Source organism: Triplophysa dalaica, chromosome 16, assembly GCF_015846415.1.
Source record: "Triplophysa dalaica isolate WHDGS20190420 chromosome 16, ASM1584641v1, whole genome shotgun sequence".
Lineage (NCBI taxonomy): Eukaryota > Metazoa > Chordata > Actinopteri > Cypriniformes > Nemacheilidae > Triplophysa > Triplophysa dalaica.
Genome location: NC_079557.1, coordinates 17,700,348 through 17,722,052, shown reverse-complemented (window position 1 = coordinate 17,722,052; position 21,705 = coordinate 17,700,348). Strand labels below are relative to the sequence as shown.

The window sequence follows — 21,705 nt, the reverse complement described above, 5'->3', positions numbered from 1 at the left end:
AATTTTTTACTACTAAACTCGGACAAAACAGAAGTGCTACTTACTGGACCGAAAACTGCTATGCGTAACAACCAAGAATACTGCTTAATGATTGACGGATGCGCCATAAAATCCTCGTCATCAGCTAAGAATCTTGGTGTTGTATTCGATAGTACTCTGTCATTTGAAAGCCATGTCGCCAACACCTGTAAAATTGCATTTTTCCATTTTAAGAATATATCTAAATTACGTCATATGCTGTCACTGTCAGATGCAGAGAAATTAATTCATGCATTCATGACATCAAGACTAGATTACTGTAATGCACTTCTAGGTGGTTGCCCTACAGGCCTATTACAAAAACTGCAACTGGTTCAAAATGCGGCAGCTCGAGTTCTTACACGTACAAAAAAGTATGAGCATATAACCCCGGTTCTGTCAACCTTGCACTGGTTACCTATAAAGCATTGCATTAACTTTAAGATCATGCTTATTACCTATAAAGCCCTACATGGTCTAGTGCCGCAATATTTGAATGAACTTCTATTGTCTTACAGACCTCCACGTACATTACGCTCTCAGGCGTCCTGTCAGTTGGTAATACCTAGAATTTCAAAATCGAGTGCAGGTGGTATATCCTTTTCTTATCTAGCGCCTACACTTTGGAATACTCTTCCCTGCACGGTCCGGGAGGCAGACACACTCTGTCAGTTTAAATCTAGACTAAAGACTCATCTTTTTAATCTTGCATACACTATACTTCCATAATATTAATCCTCAGAGGATTTAGGCTGGATTATTTAGATCAACCGGAACCAGGAACACATCCAACAACAAATGATGTACTTGTTGCATCAAAGAGTGCAGAACAGTACTCTACTCTCAGCCAGTCTTGTCTCTTTGTTCCAAGGTTACCGCAGGATGCAGTTCATGCCCAGACCTGATGGCAGAGCTGAGAATGGGAAGCGGTGACCTGAAAAGAGCTAAGAGGATAGAGCTGGATAAAGGACGCGACAACTTTGTTTTTCCAACAACATTTCAAATGCTATTAGATTGTTAATGATAATCTGAAATCCTTAATTTTTATATTTTATTAAGCCTTGTTGTGCAAGCACTGTTGAGCTTGTGCAGAGGCAGCAGCTTTTGCCAGAGGGGAACTGGAATCCCCTGGTTGGGCCTGGGTTCCCCTGAGGGTTTTTTTCTCGATGGGAGTTTTGGGTTCCTCACCACCGTTTGCATATTGTTTTGCACTATCTGCCTGGCCGGGGGGGCTGCTTTCGAATTCATACTTGTATTCAATGTGTCTCATGTACAGCTGCTTTGTAACAATGAAAATTGTAAAAAGCGCTATATAAATAAAGTTGAGTTGAGTTGAGAATTCTAAGGGCCCTTGTTTTACTGGGGGCCCAGCAGAACCCGCGTGTATGTGCTGGTCCCCTCAAAGGAGACATCATATGAAAACCCAACATTTTCTGTGTTTAAGTGCTATAATTGGGCCCGGGTGCATCTAGCAACCCAGAAAACGTGAAAAATAAGAACACAGTAAATTTGTTTTGATGGGCCTTTCCCTGCAAGCATGTGAGAAATCGAGCCGTTCAGATTTCGCTCCGGTTGTAATGTCAAAAGCGGATTTTATCATAATGTTACCGCCACTTAATCTACACAGTTCCGCCAACCGCGCTCCGCCATTGTTGTTTTCACAAGCGATAGGGTGTACGTGACGCCATGGCTAAAGTTTGTGGACAACATGCAATGTAGTAGCTGCACAGAGTCAAAACCTAAGAGACAGCAGTGGATTTATTTTATTTTTAGTGGAAATCCCTCAGAAACCATGAGTAAAAACCTGCTTGTTTGCGCGAATCACTTCAAGCCCGAGTGATTTTTCAACCTGGGACAGCACAAGCAGGATTAGCTTCAAAGTTGTTCCTCGAGGGATCGAGACCAACTGAACGAGACAAAACTGCCGATGTGAGTAATATTAATCAACAGTCTGAATTGATGTAAATGTACTGTATATATAGGAGGATAACGTTAGCATATGATAGCGAAGGGAGCTACGTCAGTCACAGGCTAAATAGAACATTCAAAGCCAGTGTTAAACTTGCTGTATATTAGTGCTGTAACGAGGTGAGAGACAAGACACAGACAGAAGGGTGATACCAACAACCCCACTGGGGCATTTATTGCACAACTCGACAATAAACACAAGAAAAGGTGTGAACGAGGACAGCGGTGGGTGCGAATCAACCAGGACCCAGAGTGGTCCACCTGACGCTGATTAGCTGCCGGGCATAAAAGCCGTGCGGTGTCCAAAAGCGACAAAGGTGGCTCCTCCTTTTGCGGGAAGTCGGTGGTGAGTTCCATGTGCCCTGCTCCTCACCCTAGGGCGGACGGACGCAGGCTCCAGCCTCTGGCATGCGGTGGCTGCCCTCAGCACTTCTGCCCCCTGCTCCTCCCCCTTGGGCGGACGGACGCAGGCTCCGGCCTCTGGCGGACTGTGGTGACTCCCCCGCTCCCGCTTGGACGATAGCCACCCCACCTCTACCCAGGAATGCGGCAGCAAAGATCGCAGTCCCACAGAAGCTTTGGCGGCCCACGATGGCTACTCCTCTTCTTCAGAACCACCTCTTCGGGCTGCCACTGGTGGACGCTCTTTGTCCGCGCTGCCTGAATTCTCTTGCACCGCGAGGCCACTCGGTGGCAAGGACTCTCCGACAGCATGTCTCTCCTTCCTCCCGGGTTTCGACACCACTGTAATAAGGTTCAATAAAAGGAAGGAAGGAGACAGGAACCGGCAAAAATTTAATAAAATAACAACAAAGTAAAATGACAGCCGGCAGCCCCTCACGGACGACTGCCGGCGAGTAAGACAAACCACAACTAAAAGCCAGGCCTGGTCCTCTCTCATTGACGGTCCGGTCACTCGTCCTCTTATGGTCCCGATCCATGATGTGAGACCGGTGCACGTACAGCTGACACTCATTATCACAAACTCACCTGCCTCGACTCACGGTCTCATCCCGCCTACTTCACTACATAGTCAATTTATGTATATTAAAGCTTCACACCTTGCAAAAGCTTTAGGAAATCAATCGAAATGTATGTTGCATATCTGCTATAGTTATCTTCTTTCTTAATTTTAAATCATTGTAGAATCCTGTTGATAAAAACAGTCCAAAAAAGCATCTAAGATCATAGCTGTTTTCTCGAGATCACTGTTTTAATGATCTATCATTTTCTTTGCTTGTGTGAAACCTGTTATGAATATGATGATGATAATAATAATAATACAAGCTATACAAGCTTTGGTCAAGCATTTCTCGATCTAGTCTTATTTAAGAGAGAAAGTAAACTTCTAGAAACGATGTAGGCTATGGATGTTGTTTGCCATGTTTAATACTTACAATTTCATTGTTGTGTAACAGCTCAAGTGTACTGTATACTGTATATACTGTATTGCAACTTGGTAATGTATTTAATATTTTGGTTTAGTTTTTTTTTATTTATAGACTAAGATTTACAGACTCATTTTTATTATTTAATAAAACTTTGTCCCTTATTAAAAGCAATATGCAATAACTCTGTGGGGGCCCGGAGTGCTGGGATGGTTCTATATATCTGTTTCAAACGATTTCCAAATCCAATGTCATATCCACAATTTATTTAACATTTATCACCCAAATGCAGTGAAGAAACAAACACCGGAACGTTGCGAATATATGCTCTCTCTCTCTCCTGCACACAAGTGAAAGTTTTGTCTGCGCATGCTCCTTCTACTGCTCTCCATGCTGCCGCGTGCTTTTCCGGGAGAATTGTCCAATAAGGGACTAAAAAAAATTGTTACAAAACTGTTTTATATGTTCGAAAAAAACTTTCAGAAACCTGTATGATCGCTTGGGGAGTGTATTGAGCACAGAAATACTACGCCCAATTTATTTTATTACAAGTTGACTATGTTAAGGATGACCCAGGCCCCTGGTTGGGCCTGGGTTCCCCTGAGGTTTTTTTTCTCGATGGGAGTTTTGGGTTCCTCACCACCGTTTGCATATTGTTTTGCACTATCTGCCTGGCCGGGGGGGCTGCTTTAGAATTCATACTTGTATTAAATGTGTCTCATGTACAGCTGCTTTGTAACAATGAAAATTGTAAAAAGCGCTATATAAATAAAGTTGAGTTGAGTTGAGTTGAGTTGAGAAGAAGGCATGTTTAACATCGTAAAGAAGTCAGAAAGCATGACACATCGTTGCAGCACCCTTTTAAAGTTATGAAATTTAATCAGTCAAGTCCAAGAAACTAGAGCACAACATTGCACACTTTGCTGTCTGGGAGAGGGATGGAGTGCCACATCTATCTGCATGAAGAGGCAACACAGACAACCATAAATATGCACCGCCAGACATTCTCTGGAAACTGATGATGATCCAAATAAAGCTCCAAAGAAATCTGTCTTTTTTTTCGGGAATTAAATTCCTTGGGGGAATGATGTGAAACAATGGGAGGAAGGTAAATAACAAGGGTATACACTTTGTAGCAAAGGTCTTGCTGGAGACAAGGGCTAATTTAGGTTGATATGTTTCATAACACTGTTTACCAATTTCTTCTCTCAGATGAGGCTTATCCCTAAATTAATGGTTATGTCCCAGGGGCACAACATTCAATATAAAATAGTAAACAGCAAATAATTGATTATTTATGTACTGTGTAGGAAGCATTATTTCAGCTAAACAACTGGTGCCCAGAAGATTCATGTTTAAAGCAAGAACGTAGTACAGTCCAAATTACAGTTAAATATTCAATGCATGTTTTCCAAACATGTTTTCCAGTTTTTCAAATAACAAAGTATGATGCTGAATTATTTTGCTAGTTAAACAGAGGTGTGAATAAATACACCTCACACTACTATCAAAAGGTTGCTAAATAAATTGAAGCCACTTAAAAAGAAGGTAATTTCGAATGAGATAGTCTGGTAAACAATTAAAACAAACTTCTAATATGATACAATAAAGAATGAATCTACATTATAACACCATAAACGGACTCAAAAACATTGTAAAAGTCAGCAAAATTTTACATAATTTCATGCAATGAAAGAACAGATACTATTGTGAATCAGACGAGAAGAACTTCCTGTCTTTACCTATATCTTGTTAATACATAGCTGGTTACTGCAAAAAGCTGCAATATTTTCCAACACTTACTGTTGTTTAAATTGAAAATGTTGCTAAGCAAGTGGTTTCTCACTGAATGTTTGTGCCTCAGTGGTATAAAAATGTAAGGGAAATATTGAGGAATTGTGTGTGCACTTCATCTCATGCTGTGATCAACTGTGTCAGTAGATGTGTGTGAGGATGCACCTGGAATCTTTTAGGACGGTCTCACACTTTTCTTTTCCTAATTTTACAAGTTGCAAGTTACAAAAAACCCACAGTGCGGAATGACACGTTCATGATTCTGCCTCAACCTCATCATGTCTTTCTTGGTCTAGTGGCAGGAACATGAGCCTCATGTTTGTGTGGAGAGAGACATGTTATTGTTGGTTCTGACATAACATGCGCTCTCTCTGGTCTCGTCTTTGGCCCCGCCACTCTCGTTTCCTTGTTTAGCTTATATAATGCGCTTGTGTCTTCGTCCTTTTAATTGTTCGTTTCGTTCTATGTCTTGGTGACACTGCGTCTTGATCCTGCCTGTATTACATTCCAATTCATCTTGCATATTCTTATTACCTGAATAACAAAACATGCACTGGCACATTGATTTTAATCGTCATCACATTTGCAAGCAATACATTGACTTAAGTTTATGTTAAGAATGTTCAAAGAAGCTATAAGCTCACAATGCATCTGTCAGGCAATAACAATTGTGGCACATTGATTTTAATCGTCATCTTATTTGCTAGCAATACATTAACTTAAGTTTATGTTAAGAATGTTCAAAGAGGCTATAAGCTCACAATGCATCTGTCAGGCAATAACAATTGTGGACGTGTGTATGTCCGGTGTTGCTTTGAGAATTTTGGGATGCAAGACACGTATTTGTATTTTACAGTATACAGTGCTTACTGTAAAATTATAGAAACTTATCTGACTACCAAAAAAAACTACACTAAAGTTTTACAGTGTATGTACGGAGCAAGCGTTATTCCTAAATTTAACAAGTTGTTACCACAGCAATGCGTTGACCCAGCAGTAAGGAAACATGAATCCCAAGAGTTTAACCTGTTCGGTATGTTGTTTACGGTAAAGATCGGTTATGTTCCACATTTTGAGCAAAAGTAAGAGAGATCCCATGTTTTGTTTGTTGTCGGAGGGCTGTTTCACAGAACTCTCTAGCAGTGTGACCATGTTCTCCTATTTATAAATGTTTCGTGTTTGTTGTTTGGTCATCATTCATGAAGCTGGAGTTAGCAAAGCTGGTCTTTTAAAACAAGATGCTAGCTACTGTAGGTGGAATAGACAAAAACCTTATTTTTGTTATTGTTATATTTTTGTGTATATTCATTATATTAAGATATTTTGGTTTACAGTTGAAAGAAAAAGTATGTGAACCCTTTGGGCTTACTTGGATTTCTTCATAAATTGGTCATAAAATGTGTTCTGATCTTCATCTAAGTCAAAACAATAGAGAAACACAGTCTGCTTAAACTAATACCGCACAAACATTATACGCTTTCATGTTTTTATTGAACACAACATGTAAACATTGATAGTGCAGGGTGGAAAAAGTATGTGAAACCCTAGGCTAATGACTTCTCCAAGAGCTAATTGGAGCCAGGAGCTCCATGAAGATCAGAACACATTTTATGACCAATTTATGAAGAAATCCAAGTAAGCCCAAAGGGTTCACATACTTTTTCTTTCAACTGTATACTTTACTATACTAGTCTAAAAAACAGACTTGTGTATAGACGGTTTCAAAGCAATAACATAAACAAACTTTACTGCACATGCTCGCGTTTGTGGACTGCCCTTAACTTCTGGTATACATCTGCAAATAATAAGATTATATCTGATAACAAACAAAAGACACAGAGGAGAACTGTTACTTGACTAAACTTTCCTCTCCAATATTTTGAATTTAAACTGGGATACCACGCGAGAAGAGTTGTTTGCATGGAACCGTGGATGCAGGAGTCGCTGGATATTTCCGGGGAAAGCGGGCCAGCTTGTCATGTGCTCCTGAATGAGCAGCCCATCACTGCATGGGGCAGTCCTCCATACTTATGCTTGGTTCTGCTCTGTACCTGTGTATGTCTCTGTTAGGTTGCACCTCTTCATCTGACTCTGAATCTGAGCCCATTTGTAGAAGGTGAAATTTCTTCCTGGGTGGTCCATCTTGAGAAGGAAGCAGAGACCTTCTGGGTGATTGTTCATAAAGCATGCCTCCAACTGAGGTCCACACCTCTTCCCTTTCACGCTTGGGCAAGTTCAGGTCTCTTCAAGTCTTTGAACCGTGGATCCAGCGCTGTTGCAAGCTTGAGCCATGCATTGTTTGTACTTTCCTGGCGGGATGCTAGCTCTTCCATGAAGATTGTCTTAAATTTCACCACATATGCAGGGTCTTCTTCAGAGACCTTCATCACTTGACGCAGATGGCAGGCATTACCACTGAGCAGGAGATATAGGCCTCTTCACCCAGAATCTCAGTTACATACCTGCAGTAGAATAACACACACAAATAAACAAACACACACACACACACACGCGAACACGTTATTTGAACACCAGTTGGTATGCTGGCAAATCAGTTAAACATTAAATTTGAGCTTGATCAGTTCAATTTAATTTTTCAATTTGCACATATTGTACATGCATTCCTTACCTGCAGGGCTCTAGGAGAGTGCTCAGTCTCTGCAGTTTGTCCCATTCTGGTGGCGTCAGCATAACCAGTTTGTGATGTTGTTGGTCCAGCGTTGCTTTTAGTGCTGCTTGATTGCGGTTCAAGCGCTTGATCATTTCCACCGTGGAATTCCATCGCGTTGGCACGTCTTGGATCAGTGGCTCCCGCTGCTGTCCCAGGGCCGCTTGCTGTGCTTGAAGCTCCATGGTGTTTGCTGTGCTGTGTCTGAAGTGACCCACAATTTTGATACACTTGGCCAACACATTCGCAAATCCACTGTTGGAGAGGCTCATGTTGATACTTCTCTGTAGCATGTAAGCGATGTAGGGCATGTGCTCATACGGCAGCAGTTTAGCCGCAGCGGTCTTATTGCGTGCACTGTCCATCCATATAGTTGTGATTTTTTCTTCAATATTCCACTTGTCTGCCACGGTTTGAAACTGTTGCGCACACACCTCGGCAAGTGACGCTCTTCTGTTTTCATTACGGTTAAAGCAAACGACTTCAGTTTCCAGCTTTTAGTGATGCGCCGTCACACCGAGATAATTGTTGTTACTCACGGAGGTCCAGTGGTCTCCTGTCAAAGCAACATATTTTGTTGAAGCCAAATCCGCTCCCTTTCTTTTCTTTTGTCGTCATATAGTTTGTTGATTTTAGTCATCACTGTGCCTCTCGACGGTGGCTTGTAGAACGAGTCTAAAGTTGCCACTTTCAAAACTTCCGCGAGGCCCTTGTCCTCGACAATATTAATCGGTCTACAATCCTTGGCTATCCATCTGGCAATTGTGTCTGTCAGCTTCTCAGACGTAGACTTACTTAATGCCCTGCGTTCGGTGAGGGTGGTCTGACGCATACCAGGCTTAACACCTGAAGTTGAACCCCCAACAAATGAATGCTTGGCGTTGAGATGGTACTTAAGGATAGAGCTGCTTCGGTAAAACGAAAAGTCCATCCTGCAGTGTGAGCAATCCACAACATGTTTGTTTAGTGTTCCATCTTTGTTTTTTTTATATTCGAACTGTCCATCCAGCGGGCCGACGGGTTCTTCGGACACCTCCATCTCGCTCGTGTCAGTACGATGTTTACGCGACGAGGAATGAACACGGCAGGGTTTGAATTGTGGGTAAAACATGGCGGAATGCGTTAAAAAAATGATCGCCGTTAATTACAGAAATGAATCATCTCGCATCAACGTGTTAATTTTGACAGCCCTAATAAATAGTTATATTGTTAGATACTAGCCAGACCAATAAACAAACACAGACCAGAAGTTAACAGCAGTCAAGCGCGTCTGAGGAAAATGTCTATATATTGACTAGTTCTCACCATGAATATAGCATTAGATGCTAAAATGACGTTAAGAATGAAACACCAAATAGATCTTAAGATATTTCAGGTATGATGTTAATGAAAAATAAAAAAACTGTGTGTATGTGAGTTTAATTTGTTTTTATACATTGTATAAAAACAATAACACACACATGTCCCCACAATAATAGTAAAAGTCGCACAAATTTATATTTTCAATTGAAATGGATTATTAAACATAAATTATGTTTATTTGAAAATGTAAAAATGCAGAATATACAGAATATAAATCATTATGCCTATGAAAAGTCCCCACAATGTATACAAACCTAACGTGTCTATGTTTGTGATCGTGTGTGCTGTTTAGTAGAGTACTCACTCGCACAGAAGAATGCCATTGTCCAGTCCACCTCTGAAATCTTTTTCACCAAAACTCCTACCAGTCACTGCCTGCAACACACACATTCCTCCCATGAAATATTTTTATAATAATTTGAAAAAATATTATTCCAATCAGTCAAAAACTACAGCACACATGCATGTGTGTTTGTGTGCGTTTGTGTATGTTGAATAATGTGTGTAGTCTCTGTTATTACAACATTCAAGAAATTCAAGAAGATGAGACATCAAAAACTGCGACAAGAAACATGAAATGACCTTCCATGACCCAGCACAAATCAAAGATCAGTCCATTGCTTATTTCAGACTGCTACTGTACTTTAGAGAAGAGGTGTGAAAAGACAAAACAAGAAAGAAAGAGATAGAGAAGAGATTTCTCTTACTCTGACATAGCAAAGCGCAAAGGCTTGGTGTAAGCAGCCCTCGTCCTGACTAAATCTCTCTCTTAAGCGAATAAAGACACTAATTATTCCTGACATTTGGGATTTACTGTGTTTGTGTTCTCCACAAACACATAATCTAGAGGCAGGTTACAGTATGTATAAACAGTTGTAAAGTGCAGTAATTATTACAAAATAATGCAGCTCATTCATTTTAGACTATTTTACAATCCTACTTTAAAGCAGACATCTCCTAAGTGCTTTTACATGACTTTAAGGAGTCAAAAAGATTTGTGGTTACATGTTTTTGCCATATATACCGTATAATTTTTTCTGGGAAAAATTAACAAACAGAGCTGAAATTGCTGTACTAAGGCTTTTAATTATTCTGGCTGTGACCGGCAGTAATTATTGCTGTTAAGTAAAATGGAACTGAAGCACTCTAAAAACATAATCTTCATAGTCAGCTTTCCTGTGGCTCAGTGGTTAGAGCATGGCACTAGCAATGCCAAGATCATGGGTTCAATCCCAGAAGATTATGCATAAACAGAAATAAATGTATAATACAATGCAATGTAAGTCATTTAGGATAAAAGTGTCTGTCAAATGCATAAATGTAAATGTAAATATGTGAGAATATGAGAAAGGAACAATAGTCCAGGCAGGCACCTTAGCATTTCTGCAGCATGATCATTAACAACCCACCAAATTACACAGAAGCTTCTGGCAAACGCTTAACATTTCACAAGGTGACAGGCCACCCAATTAGATGGAATGTGTCCCATCTGCTGCAGCAAACGGAATACATCCGGGTGCGTGACTGCATTGTTTCCCTAAACAATCCAAAGATGATTTCTTTTTTCTTTGACTGCTCCCAGCGGATTATTTAATGATATAACACAGTCCATTGTCACGCATCTGTGTCCAAGTTTACCGCTTCCACAGCTTTGTTGTGCTCTGCGGGGCAGGGGGGAATCTCCACTCCAGCACAAGAGATGGAACTCACTGAAGTTCCAAAAAAAACAACAGCCAGATTTTCTCATGAGACAACAGCACACTGGGCTCACTGTGTTTATGTGATGACGGTCTGAATTGTAGGATATGTTGAAATTATAGATATATAAACAATCCTGCAAATTTGGTTTTAAAACAACATAGCATTACTGGTGTCACCTAAAGCACGAAACTTGATGGAAACAGTTTGTAAAATGAAATGAAGTATTTAAAGACTAATAGAAAAGTTGCCGTAAATGGATTACTTGGAATAGTCATGGAAAAGCAGCCAATAAGTTCCCAGCACCTTCAGAACTAAATAAAGCATTACCGCAAGAAGACCGCACATGAAGTTGACATGAAACTGTAAAAAAGTGGCCACTTTAGGAAATATGTGTATATGTGTGCTTGTAATATATATGATATATATTGTAATTTATATTATATATATATATATTATAATGGGGGGCACGGTGGCTTAGTGGTTAGCACGTTCGCCTCACACCTCCAGGGTTGGGGGTTCGATTCCCGCTTCCTACTTGTGTGTGTGGAGTTTGCATGTTCTCCCCGTGCCTCGGGGGTTTCCTCCGGGTACTCCGGTTTACTCCCCTGGTCCAAAGACATGCATGGTAGGTTGATTGGCATCTCTGGAAAAAATTGTCCGTAGGGTGTGTGTGCCCTGCGATGGGTTGGCACTCCATCCAGGGTGTATCCTGCCTTGATGCCCGATGACTCCTGAGATAGGCGCAGGCTCCCCGTGACACGAGGTAATTCGGATAAGCGGTAGAAAATGGAATGGAATATATTATAATATACATATACAGCTTATATATAACAACTTACACAACTATATAATGTATATGTATGTAGAGGTATAATTATAGTAATAGCAAAGAATGTGTGCAAAGACTTTTTACTTTGTACATATTTTGAATTGACAGATAATAGATAGGATACAGTTATATACTCCAACACAACATTAGCAAAATTGCTTTCAGTCAATGTATAGTAGCTTCTGGCAAACATTTTCAGTGAACTGCCTGTTTGTAGAAAAGTAATAAATAGGCCTTCAGGAGGCCTTCCCGTTAGGTAAGGTAAAATTAGGAGTATAGAGTATAAAGAGTCTTTTCAATGGTCTAAGGCAGGGCTAGCCAACTGGCGGCCCCCAATCTACACGTAGTCCGCCTTAACATTTCAAATAAGTGGAGAGATTTTAAGAACGGTGTGCTTTAAGAAATGCACGTCCTGACTAGAGTTGAGATAAGCACTCCGGTACGGATAAAGCACTTTTGCCGAGTACGAGTATTATACGAGTAATACTGTGCTCGGATTGAATAAAAATCCTCATTGGGTAGCTGACTGTGTCTGCGTTCTGTGATAGTCAGAGCGCCCCTCCCCTACACATATACAGATGTATTGTGTTGCTGACTTTGTTCGCAGCTCTCTCTCTCCGTCTCTCCCTCAGTCATTCAGGTTCGCGGGTCTTTTCCGTTAACGTTTAGGGTTTCTTTAGCTTCAGGTTTGTTTTTTATTTCGGTTTGTAGTACTTACTTATTAACCAGTAGAGTTTGGTAAACGTGGGGTTTGTTCAGACGTGGTGCTTGGTAGAATGCGACCTCGCGTTGCGTCTCTGCCTGTCTTTTTTAAACCGTCAGCTGGCTCTAACCAGTGTTTAATTAAAAGTTAAAAAAATAAAGTTATGTTGAGATTAAAACTCTTGTTCATTACATTTTACGTCATAATTGCAACCGCATGTGTTGTATTCATTGTTGCAAAACTTATTCTGTATATAGTTCGTTTGTCATCGTGATCAAAACCTCAATGCTGATGCTGTCATGTAAATATTTTTCTAATCAGCATTAAATATAACAATTTCAGATCAACCCATATCAATTGCATGCTTAAAATAACATACCGGTTAAAGCCCCGCCCATCTCAAGACAACCCAACCAAATTTCGGGTTAAATCCCGCCCACTTCCTGGTTAGGCCCCGCCCAGTCCGAGTACAGATACGGATACAGATAATTCATATGGTTAACAGATACAGATACAGATAATGCTGTACTCGCTCATCCCTAGTAGGGAGTGAGTCGCCATCTTTATTTGCCTGTATTCATTTTTTCCTCTGTTTTGAGTTTAGGAAGTTAGGTTAATTGATTGTCTTTTGTTTCTTTTATTTGTTAAGACGTTTAGGTTATTTAGTTGGGTATTTATTAAAGTAGTGGTTTTGTTTATTGTTTTGGCATTGACCACTCCTGAATAGAAACCCTTATTTATTTTGTTTCCTTTATGTAATAAAAATATTTCTTTACAAAGGTTACACTTATGTGTGGATTTTCATTTATGTTGCGATCGACCCTAGACGGGTCGTAACAAGACACACAACACATTATACTGTACACTCAACAGGACATGGACCCACATAAATGGTTTTTACACATCCAGCTGTATACATTTCTATTAGGTTCTGAAAGTTATATACAGTATATCATTACTACTTTTCTTAATACAACTGTGGGCGTAAACTTTTAACCCATTTATTTAACCATCTATTCTCCCACGTTTTCTCGTTCACAACCTTCAGAATCTAGATGCATATTTTTTTTAATTTTTTCCTCCTGTTTTATATCAGCCTCTATATGCAATTAAATTATTGTGAAGTTGCAAAATGAAATACTATTATTGTCTAAAGGCTTGTAAGGAGTTTAAACAAATGACACTGCGTTTAGGGATGCAACTAACGTTGATTTTTACTGTCGACTAATCTAACGATTATTTTTTCAATTAGGATTTTTTGTTTGATTAATCTAATAATGTTTTTTTGGAAATTCTACAGCATGATATGCTTTACAATGTCGCAAGCTATTTTCCCCAATTAAAAGCAGTCTCATAATTTACTTGAGTAAAAGTAAAAGGTACCTTCTCCTTCTGAAGTCGCGGAGATCTTTGCTCCCCAAGTTAATAACAGTTTAAACACAAGGAGAAGAGATATCTTACTTGTTTAACACACAGTGCGTTGCATCCATCCAATAGTTTACAATTTAAAGGGGATGTGCAATGTTGTTTCATGCATTCTGACTTCTTTACAATGTTAAACATGCTGTCTTCTCATGGTTGAAATGCTGGACTTGGAGATCATTTGAAACTGATAGATGGCGCCTTCCCAGCGCTTAAAGATGCCGGACATAAACTGCACGCGGTAAGTGTACCTGAATCATATGTCTGTGTTTTGTTGGCAATGGGTACGCAAATGCTTTAGTTCCCCCAACCCACGGTGTTAAAGTAAAGTAATTTATTATGAAAGACTACATCCTTTTGTCCCTCTCCATCCGTTTATGATTGCGTGTCCATGCTGATCTCATTCCGGGGGAAGGGGGAATCGCTTCGTCCATTCGCTACTCATGACCGCTGTTTTACGTGTATTATACCTTCTCTTGTAATGTGGAGCTTCCGCAAAGTTGAGAGACCGCTCTCAAAAGGGAACCAGTCTACCAAAATGTCATTAACATAGAAGTGAGAAAAATGTGTAGTCTTTAAAGTCAGAATAAAACAGACTCGGAAGCTTTTACATGACTGATAGAATGTTAATGGTGGCTTCAATTCACTCCTAAACAATTTACTTACAGTAATATACAAGTATTTGGCGGTTGTGTTATTGACAACTAAAAGCCTAAACCCTAAATACATGATGACCACATTTTTTCTGATGTATTTTCAAGATATTGAATAACAATATATTCAGAACATTAAATGTCAAAGCTCTAAAACAGACAATTAATCGTCATAATCGCCAAAGCCCTAAATCAGACGATTAAACATCATAATGGCTATGATTTAATAGGAAATAAATCAAAATTCATAATCGTGACAGCCCTAGAAGTACGAATGTGCAGGTGAATAAACAAGAACATCCTAAATATCCACCAAGTTTGAACTACCAACTCTGAACTACTAACTCTAATCCTAAAGAATGTTGTCCTATTATAATCTAGTCTCACTTTAAAATCATCCACAGATCTTTAACACAAAACAGAAGTCGCAGCACACAAGTTGCAATCAACGTATATGTAATATAATCTGAAACTAATTCCATCTAAAACGTTGTCCCATACGGCAAAAAAATATATTTTTTCTGACCAAAATATATGCTAAATATATGCTAAATATATGTTATACACAGTGAAGCTCAATGAAATATATTTTTAATTGTGAAAATGTATTTTGATTTAACAATCACATACCAAAATATATTTCAAAATGTATTTCAGGGCAAGAAAATATTACTGTAGACATACATTGTCCAGACTAATTCAAATAGTGCTTCCTCTCCTTCATTTGCGTGCAGTACAGTCTGCGCATGCGCAATACGTTGACGTAACCGTTAAAATAATATTTAAAAATTTATTTCAAAGGTAAAAAAACGTCTAGATATATAAATAATCCTAAAAATATACTTTTGTTTGCTAGGTGCTAAAAATATCAAGGGTTTGGTTCATTTAAAACGTGATGACGTCATAACGTCAGAACCGTTGACGTTGTCTCAAAGCGCGAATTCTGACTGAACTAAAGACGAGTAAAGCAGCTGATGTTTTCGTTAATTAAGTGGGTGGAGGATGGAAAATTCCCAGTTCTGCCCACAGACCATATTCGACAATTTGACGAAGATAAGTATGCTTTGGGAATGGAGGAAAAGGATTTGTACTTAGTGGAGTGGCGCCGAGGTGTCAAGGAGCCTAAAGGCGGGTGGCCAGTTTACGAGGCCTCCACAATCAAAATTGCAGGTGACCATATTTCATTACACTATTTCCAATATGCTTTCATTATTTTTTATTATGTATTCTGCACCCATTTCAGCTTGCTCATATGCACTTTATAAAACGAATGGACGAGGCAAATATAATTTTATAATCGAAAAAAATACTGTTTTTCGCTCGCTTTCTGTTTATTCCCAGTTTAAAAAAATGTTTCTTTTTCACGCTGCCAAGAGACAACCTGTGAAGATTTACTAATAGAAAAAGTGCAATATAAATAGTTTGTCAAACTTAGAATATGACATCCAAAAACGGTTGTATAATCATAAATATAATACCAAAAGCAACAATGTTTTTTGTTCAAATCTTACAGTGCTTGTTTTTTTATATTCATGGCATGTGATCATGCTCCTCTGCCTCAAAGACGTCACCCTTAAAGGGACAGTTCACCCAAAAATGAAGTTTCTGTGAGATCTGTTTGTCTGTCTCTATCAATTGTCTATCTTTTAACAGATTAACCAGTTGGTATAATTTGTATATATTCTGGTCGATTATAACACTAGTGAAATTCAGTTGAGATAATTGGGTGTGAGAGCCCTGCTAATAAATATCAAGCGGTATTATGGGTGTGACCATGACAGTATAAGCCTTTAGCATTCCACTTCCTCAGAAAGGGAAAGGACTCTACAAATAAAACTTCAGGAAATTGAAGCACAAATACCCAAGCCAGACACTCTTAAGAGAAAGAGTAAGCCTAGTATGAAACTGCTAGAGAGGGCACAGGTGAGAGAACAACCAGCACCTAAAAGAAAGGTAAGTGTTAGTCAGAAAGTAATATATTTATTATCCTGATAGTATATAATTGTTGTTATTTTCTGTCACGTATGTTAAGGCACACATCACCGCAGAAGAAAATGATCTGAAGGTCTGGAATGAAAAAAAAATCGAACATTTACAGCGTGTGATAAAGCAACTGAGGGAAGAGAACATGACTCTAAGTAAAGAGAATGAGAGACTGAAGAATGAAAAACTTGAAAGTAAGAAGTAATATTGAACATACGATTGTGAGCGTGTGTGTGCTTACACCATACACAGTTTTTCAGTATCTACTCACACTTCATTTTACTACACAGAAATCCCACCCCTCATTCTGGCTACAGAGCATTTACTCAGGGAGGTTAGAGTTACGTTCATTTTTAAATGGTATAAAGGATTGTTATGCATTAGGATAATCAAAGGAAAAAAATGTATCACAGTGCACCACAGATCTTTAGTCTCTGTTGCTTATAGTATTATCTCTTCTGCATATTCATTTCAGCCTATCAAATCAAAGGCAAATATCCTCGATGTAAGTTCTACATACAATTTACAACTAAGTTTGTTATAATAACAAACTAAGTATAAGTCCATGTTGAACATTTTAGACGTTGTTCTTTTCCATTAATGCTCATATGATATGGATAAATAAAAATTAAATTGTATACTCCTAAAACTCCTAATTATAAAATTTCTCGCCTACAGGTGTCAAAGCCTCCACCTCAAGAACCTCTCCTGTATTTTCCTAAAGTAAGTATCAGCTGTGTTTTTAGCTGTGTCACTAAGCATACAGTAGCTATTTAAATGAGTGTAAAGAGTAAAAAGAGAGTAAATAACAACTTTGTTTTTAAACCACGGCTGCATTCAGATGTAGCTACATTAAGTCTATGTATTTATTAATCTAAATCTCAGCATTTTGTGGTATATTGAAACTATCCTGCTATAGAGCTACAGTTACACCTTTATGCCATGAGATAAAAACGTATTTCGTAACAACAGTTGTTCAATATGAATAAATGAATGAAGCAATTACAAATCTATCTATGTATTATTTTAGCCTGTGGAATCACATGCAGATCTCCTTGATGTAAGTTAAACTGTAGCGTATTTTAAACATTTAAATTTTCTGTAAAATTATTTATAGCATCCTGCTAATTTGATCATGACCGTGGTAGCTTTCGAAAGAATAGCATAAAGATATTGAAGCATCAATGGACTTGTTCCCTACAATCACAGACGGCCACATCAATGGTTCGTGCTCTTTTAATGGCTGCCTTCCCACTAGAAGTACTCATCCACAGCAACTTGAAAGGTAAACTGTTACAAACACCAGGTCAGCTTCTTCCCACAGAACTTTCCACTTCCAATGGCACTTGTATTAGAAAAAAGGCAGGTGATTCTGATTTTCCTTGTTAAGTAAATCTGCCTTTGTTCCATAAGAAATTGCTCCTGTTTTACTGGCAAATTACTACAAGTGGGATTTTTTTTATCTGGCCATCTCCGAATGAAATGATCAAGTGCAATGCAGGAGTGTAAAAAAAGACAGAATTTCACTTCTTTAACAACAGTTTCTATACTATACATTCTTGCCAATGAACCTAATCTTTATTATTCAAAATACCTAAATTGTTTTTTTACTGTTTTTTTTTTGTAGGAGGTAAGAGTAAAACAGACAGTGTTGCGGAGAGAAGAAGTGCCCTTGACAAGTACACCATGGCAGCCATATATAGTAAGTCAAGACTTTTAGGAAAATTTCCTAGAAAAATTCAGTTATATTCAAAGTGATTTTTATGTCTTGCAGTCAAGAAGAGGTTTCCAAATGTATCCAAAGGAGCTTTGGGGATTGCAGTTAATTCTAAACAGGGGGAATTGAGACTACTTGAAAAAAAGAAATATTTGTAATTTGTTAATAAATAATGTTGTAATTTTTTAAACATTGTATGTGTTATATGGTTACAGGTGTTATACAACTAATAAAGTTTGTTCTTTAAATGTGACGTGCAAATATATTTTCTTGGTCCGAAATAATATGAAGAGCAAAGTACATTTAATAAGTGCTTTGAAAATATAAATATATTTCAAAATATTCAAAAATATATTGTGGGGAAATATATTCGTTTAATATATTTGAAATATATTTCACAAATACATTTTTTGGCCATTTTTTGTATATTTTGAAATGTATTTAAAAATATATTTAAAAATATATTTTTTTACCGTATGGGGTGTTTTGTCATAGATGACTGATTATGTGTCAAAATGGCTGACTAGACATTCAGTTTGATCAATTAATTTTCAACGGTCTCTGGCAGGCAGGTTGTTTTACATACAACGTAACATATAGCTATTTCAACTCTTACGGACATAAATAAAACCTAGAATCATGTGGCTTTTGAGAAGAGAGGTGATGTTATGATTATCATAACTGAGGAATCAGACTTTACCTAGAAACCAATCTAGAAACCAAAATCATATAAGTTATTTGGGCCAACCAACCAGAACACCACCTAACAACACTGTCATTCTTTATCAGGGCCATTATCATCGTAGACTTCAACAGCTACATTACATGTAACGATTCACACATTGTTTACATCTGCTGCATTGACATAGGTGCAAGATGAAAAAAAATAAGACTTTAGACACATTTACATTTAGGCATTTGGCAGACGCTTTTATCCAAAGCGACTTACATTGCTTCATCCAATACATTTTTCATAGGTATTTGCAATCCACTGGGATCGGACCCACATCCTTGCGTTGTTAGCGCAACGCTCTTACCACTGAGCTACAGGAAAGCTGTACACACACCTTTTCCCTGCGCTGTGAAAACACTCCCAGTTTCAAACAACGATCACAGTATTCACACACAATGGACACAAAAGCTGTGAGCTTTGTAACATTGAGCTCCATTTTAAAAGCCTCTAGCTGAGGTGTGTACTTTTCAATAAACAGTTATTTGGGGGATCTAGGGGTAGCATCGGTACTCAAGTTGGCCAAACATTAAAGATGTTCAGATGCCACAAGCATTAATTAGGGTATATTTTATTGACTATGAACCATTTCAGATGTACTTAACGCTTTAATTGCATAAATGTCCGAGACTGTGTATCTTCCCCAGTGATTTCAGAACACACAGTAAATGCATCAGCATTTGTTTTAGTCTACTAAAGACAATAAACTAATACATATATAAAGTAATACTAATAAGAGTAAATATGGATCAGATGCTATCCTAAACTGGCAAAAGCTGGCAAAATAATGTACATTGCCTAAGATCTAAGATTTTTTATTATTATATATTATTTATTTAGAAATATTCCTGAAATCTGAAATTCTTCCCATTAAACATTAAAGTAAATTACATTAAAAGTACTGCATATTACTTTTCACATCCATAATGATTGTTTTAATATCTTTGTTACTAAGCACCATAACATCGTAGATAAAAACTGTCATGTTGTATTACACACACTATGATATATTGTATGTCATTGTATACCATGCCTAAAATTCTTACGTTTTACATTACGTAACGCGTTGAAGACCCCCGAACTACGTAATAGACTCCTTATAAGCCTGTGCATTTCCTGTTTAACCTAAAAACGACGTTTTGAATATTTAACTAAATAAACGTAAATTCTGAAATAAATCAATACAATGCATAAGAATTTCATTCTTACAGGATATTAGTTTGATCCCATTACGATTGGCTCCACATTATAATGGAAGAATTGCAGATTTTTTAAAAGACGTCTTGATTTGACTTGACTAATAACGCAGTGCCGTGACGTCACTCACCTCTATCCATCTCTGCGCCTCGCTGACAGAGGGTTTGGTCGCCGGTTCGGAGTGGTGATGAGGCTGCAGCGCTATATGCAGTCCTGCATCCAAACCTGGACTTGCCATTTAGAACTGGTTATTCAAAAACCACAACTCACCCGATGGCGCTTGAAAAGTCATCCAACTCGGCAAGAAAAGTTGTTTTGGTCCGCTGTTTGAGTCGTGACGCAGAATCGCTGCTGCCGCCGCACTCACGGACGAGACAGGCGCCTCCTGCTGCCCAGGAACGCCCAGGCCTCAGTCATCCAATCAGAGCAAAGCCTCACATTCCAGCGTAACTTCAGGCATTCAAAACATTTTAGCAGTATGTTCCCTGGCTGGGAATCGAACCTCTACTTGCGCTACTAATACAATGCTCTAACCACTGGCTATATTATCTGTCCTTGAACTGTTACATTGAAAATTTCATCAAAAAAAGTATTTAATCATGTCTAAAACCTACTGATTTCTGTGAGTTGTTCTCTAATGGAATATATCATTCATAAGGTTCTCAGATATTTTATTCTTTATTAAAACACTTTTGAAAATCAAAAATCCTGTCCTTATCCTCAGCCAAATTGGACCTACAGCTTTCATAGTTTTGTTATGCTAAAAAAATATTTAGAAAAAAACTCCATCAAGTTTAAATTGTTATCATTCATATCAATTGATTAAAAACATGAAATTAAAAAAATTCCACAAATAATTACTATTTAACAACTTTCCCCATGTTTTTGGTCAGTCCTGTCATGTTTACATAAAACTTAACACAAAATTTGCGCAACACGCCTTTGGTTTGACTTGAAATTACAACATTTGACTGAGGTGAAGATGACACTGATCAAGGCTGAGTTCTGTCATTGAATTGTATGATTTTAAGCTTTATTATATATATATTTTTAGTAGGACAAGCTAAAGTGTCAGGCCCTGTCAAGGTAAATGTACGTTTCTGGTAGAATGGTCCAAAGTACACAAAAACATCTAATGAATTTATCGAATCTAAACGCATTTAACTTAAGGAAAGCTAGGACAAGCACTTCTGAAGCAACACATTCAAAAAAAGTTTGACATAATAATAAAACATATTCATTTTTGAGACATGATAAAATAAAAACTTGTCTGATTTGTTAGCTGAACATGTATGTATGTGAACCAGATGGGAATCTTAAGCAAAACTCTTTAAGCATCAGTTTGAAACATCAGGTACTCTTGTTTTATATACAAATATTTAATAAAGTTTAAAACTAATTAAGTAAGAAAGACTTCTGCCATATCATAACCATGTGAAGGATTTCATTAAAGATTGATCAAGTGAACACAAGTTTTATTAAAACATCCATTATTAAATTATGAAAGCTTGATTCTTATCTGGTTCCCAAGATTATTTAAGATGCACGTCAATGTAAAAAAAATGTATACTT

At 38.0% G+C, this 21,705-nt stretch overlaps 2 protein-coding genes across 12 annotated transcripts in view; one reads left to right on the top strand and one right to left on the bottom strand.

Moving 5' to 3' along the window:
* Positions 1–20,510, bottom strand: part of limch1b (LIM and calponin homology domains 1b) — a 166,530-nt gene extending 146,020 nt beyond the window's left edge. For all 8 annotated transcript variants that reach the window (XR_008909262.1, XR_008909261.1, XR_008909263.1 and 5 more), the window contains exons 1-2: positions 20,264–20,510; positions 9,503–9,573 (exon numbers count right to left, since the gene is read on the bottom strand). Coding sequence is in view for 5 of the 8 variants with exons in the window: in XM_056769816.1 (XP_056625794.1) it covers positions 9,503–9,573; positions 20,264–20,371 (179 nt within the window). In the remaining 3 variants the exon portion in view is untranslated. The remainder of the gene's footprint in view (positions 1–9,502; positions 9,574–20,263) is intronic.
* LOC130438063 (uncharacterized) lies at positions 15,438–18,406 on the top strand. Of its 4 annotated transcripts, XM_056769825.1 has the most exons (10): positions 15,438–15,676; positions 16,317–16,459; positions 16,539–16,683; positions 16,780–16,823; positions 16,965–16,994; positions 17,168–17,212; positions 17,520–17,549; positions 17,699–17,774; positions 18,117–18,191; positions 18,264–18,406. In XM_056769825.1, the coding sequence occupies exons 1-10, from the start codon at positions 15,481–15,483 to the stop codon at positions 18,362–18,364; spliced, it is 885 nt and encodes a 294-aa protein (XP_056625803.1). In that variant the 5' UTR covers positions 15,438–15,480; the 3' UTR covers positions 18,365–18,406. The 4 variants fall into 4 exon arrangements, 2 of the variants coding, with proteins under 2 accessions (XP_056625803.1, XP_056625802.1); XM_056769824.1 differs by having other exon boundaries at positions 16,780–16,994; XR_008909265.1 differs by having other exon boundaries at positions 16,780–16,994; positions 17,638–18,191; positions 18,264–18,336.
* Positions 20,511–21,705: the final 1,195 nt, after the last annotated feature.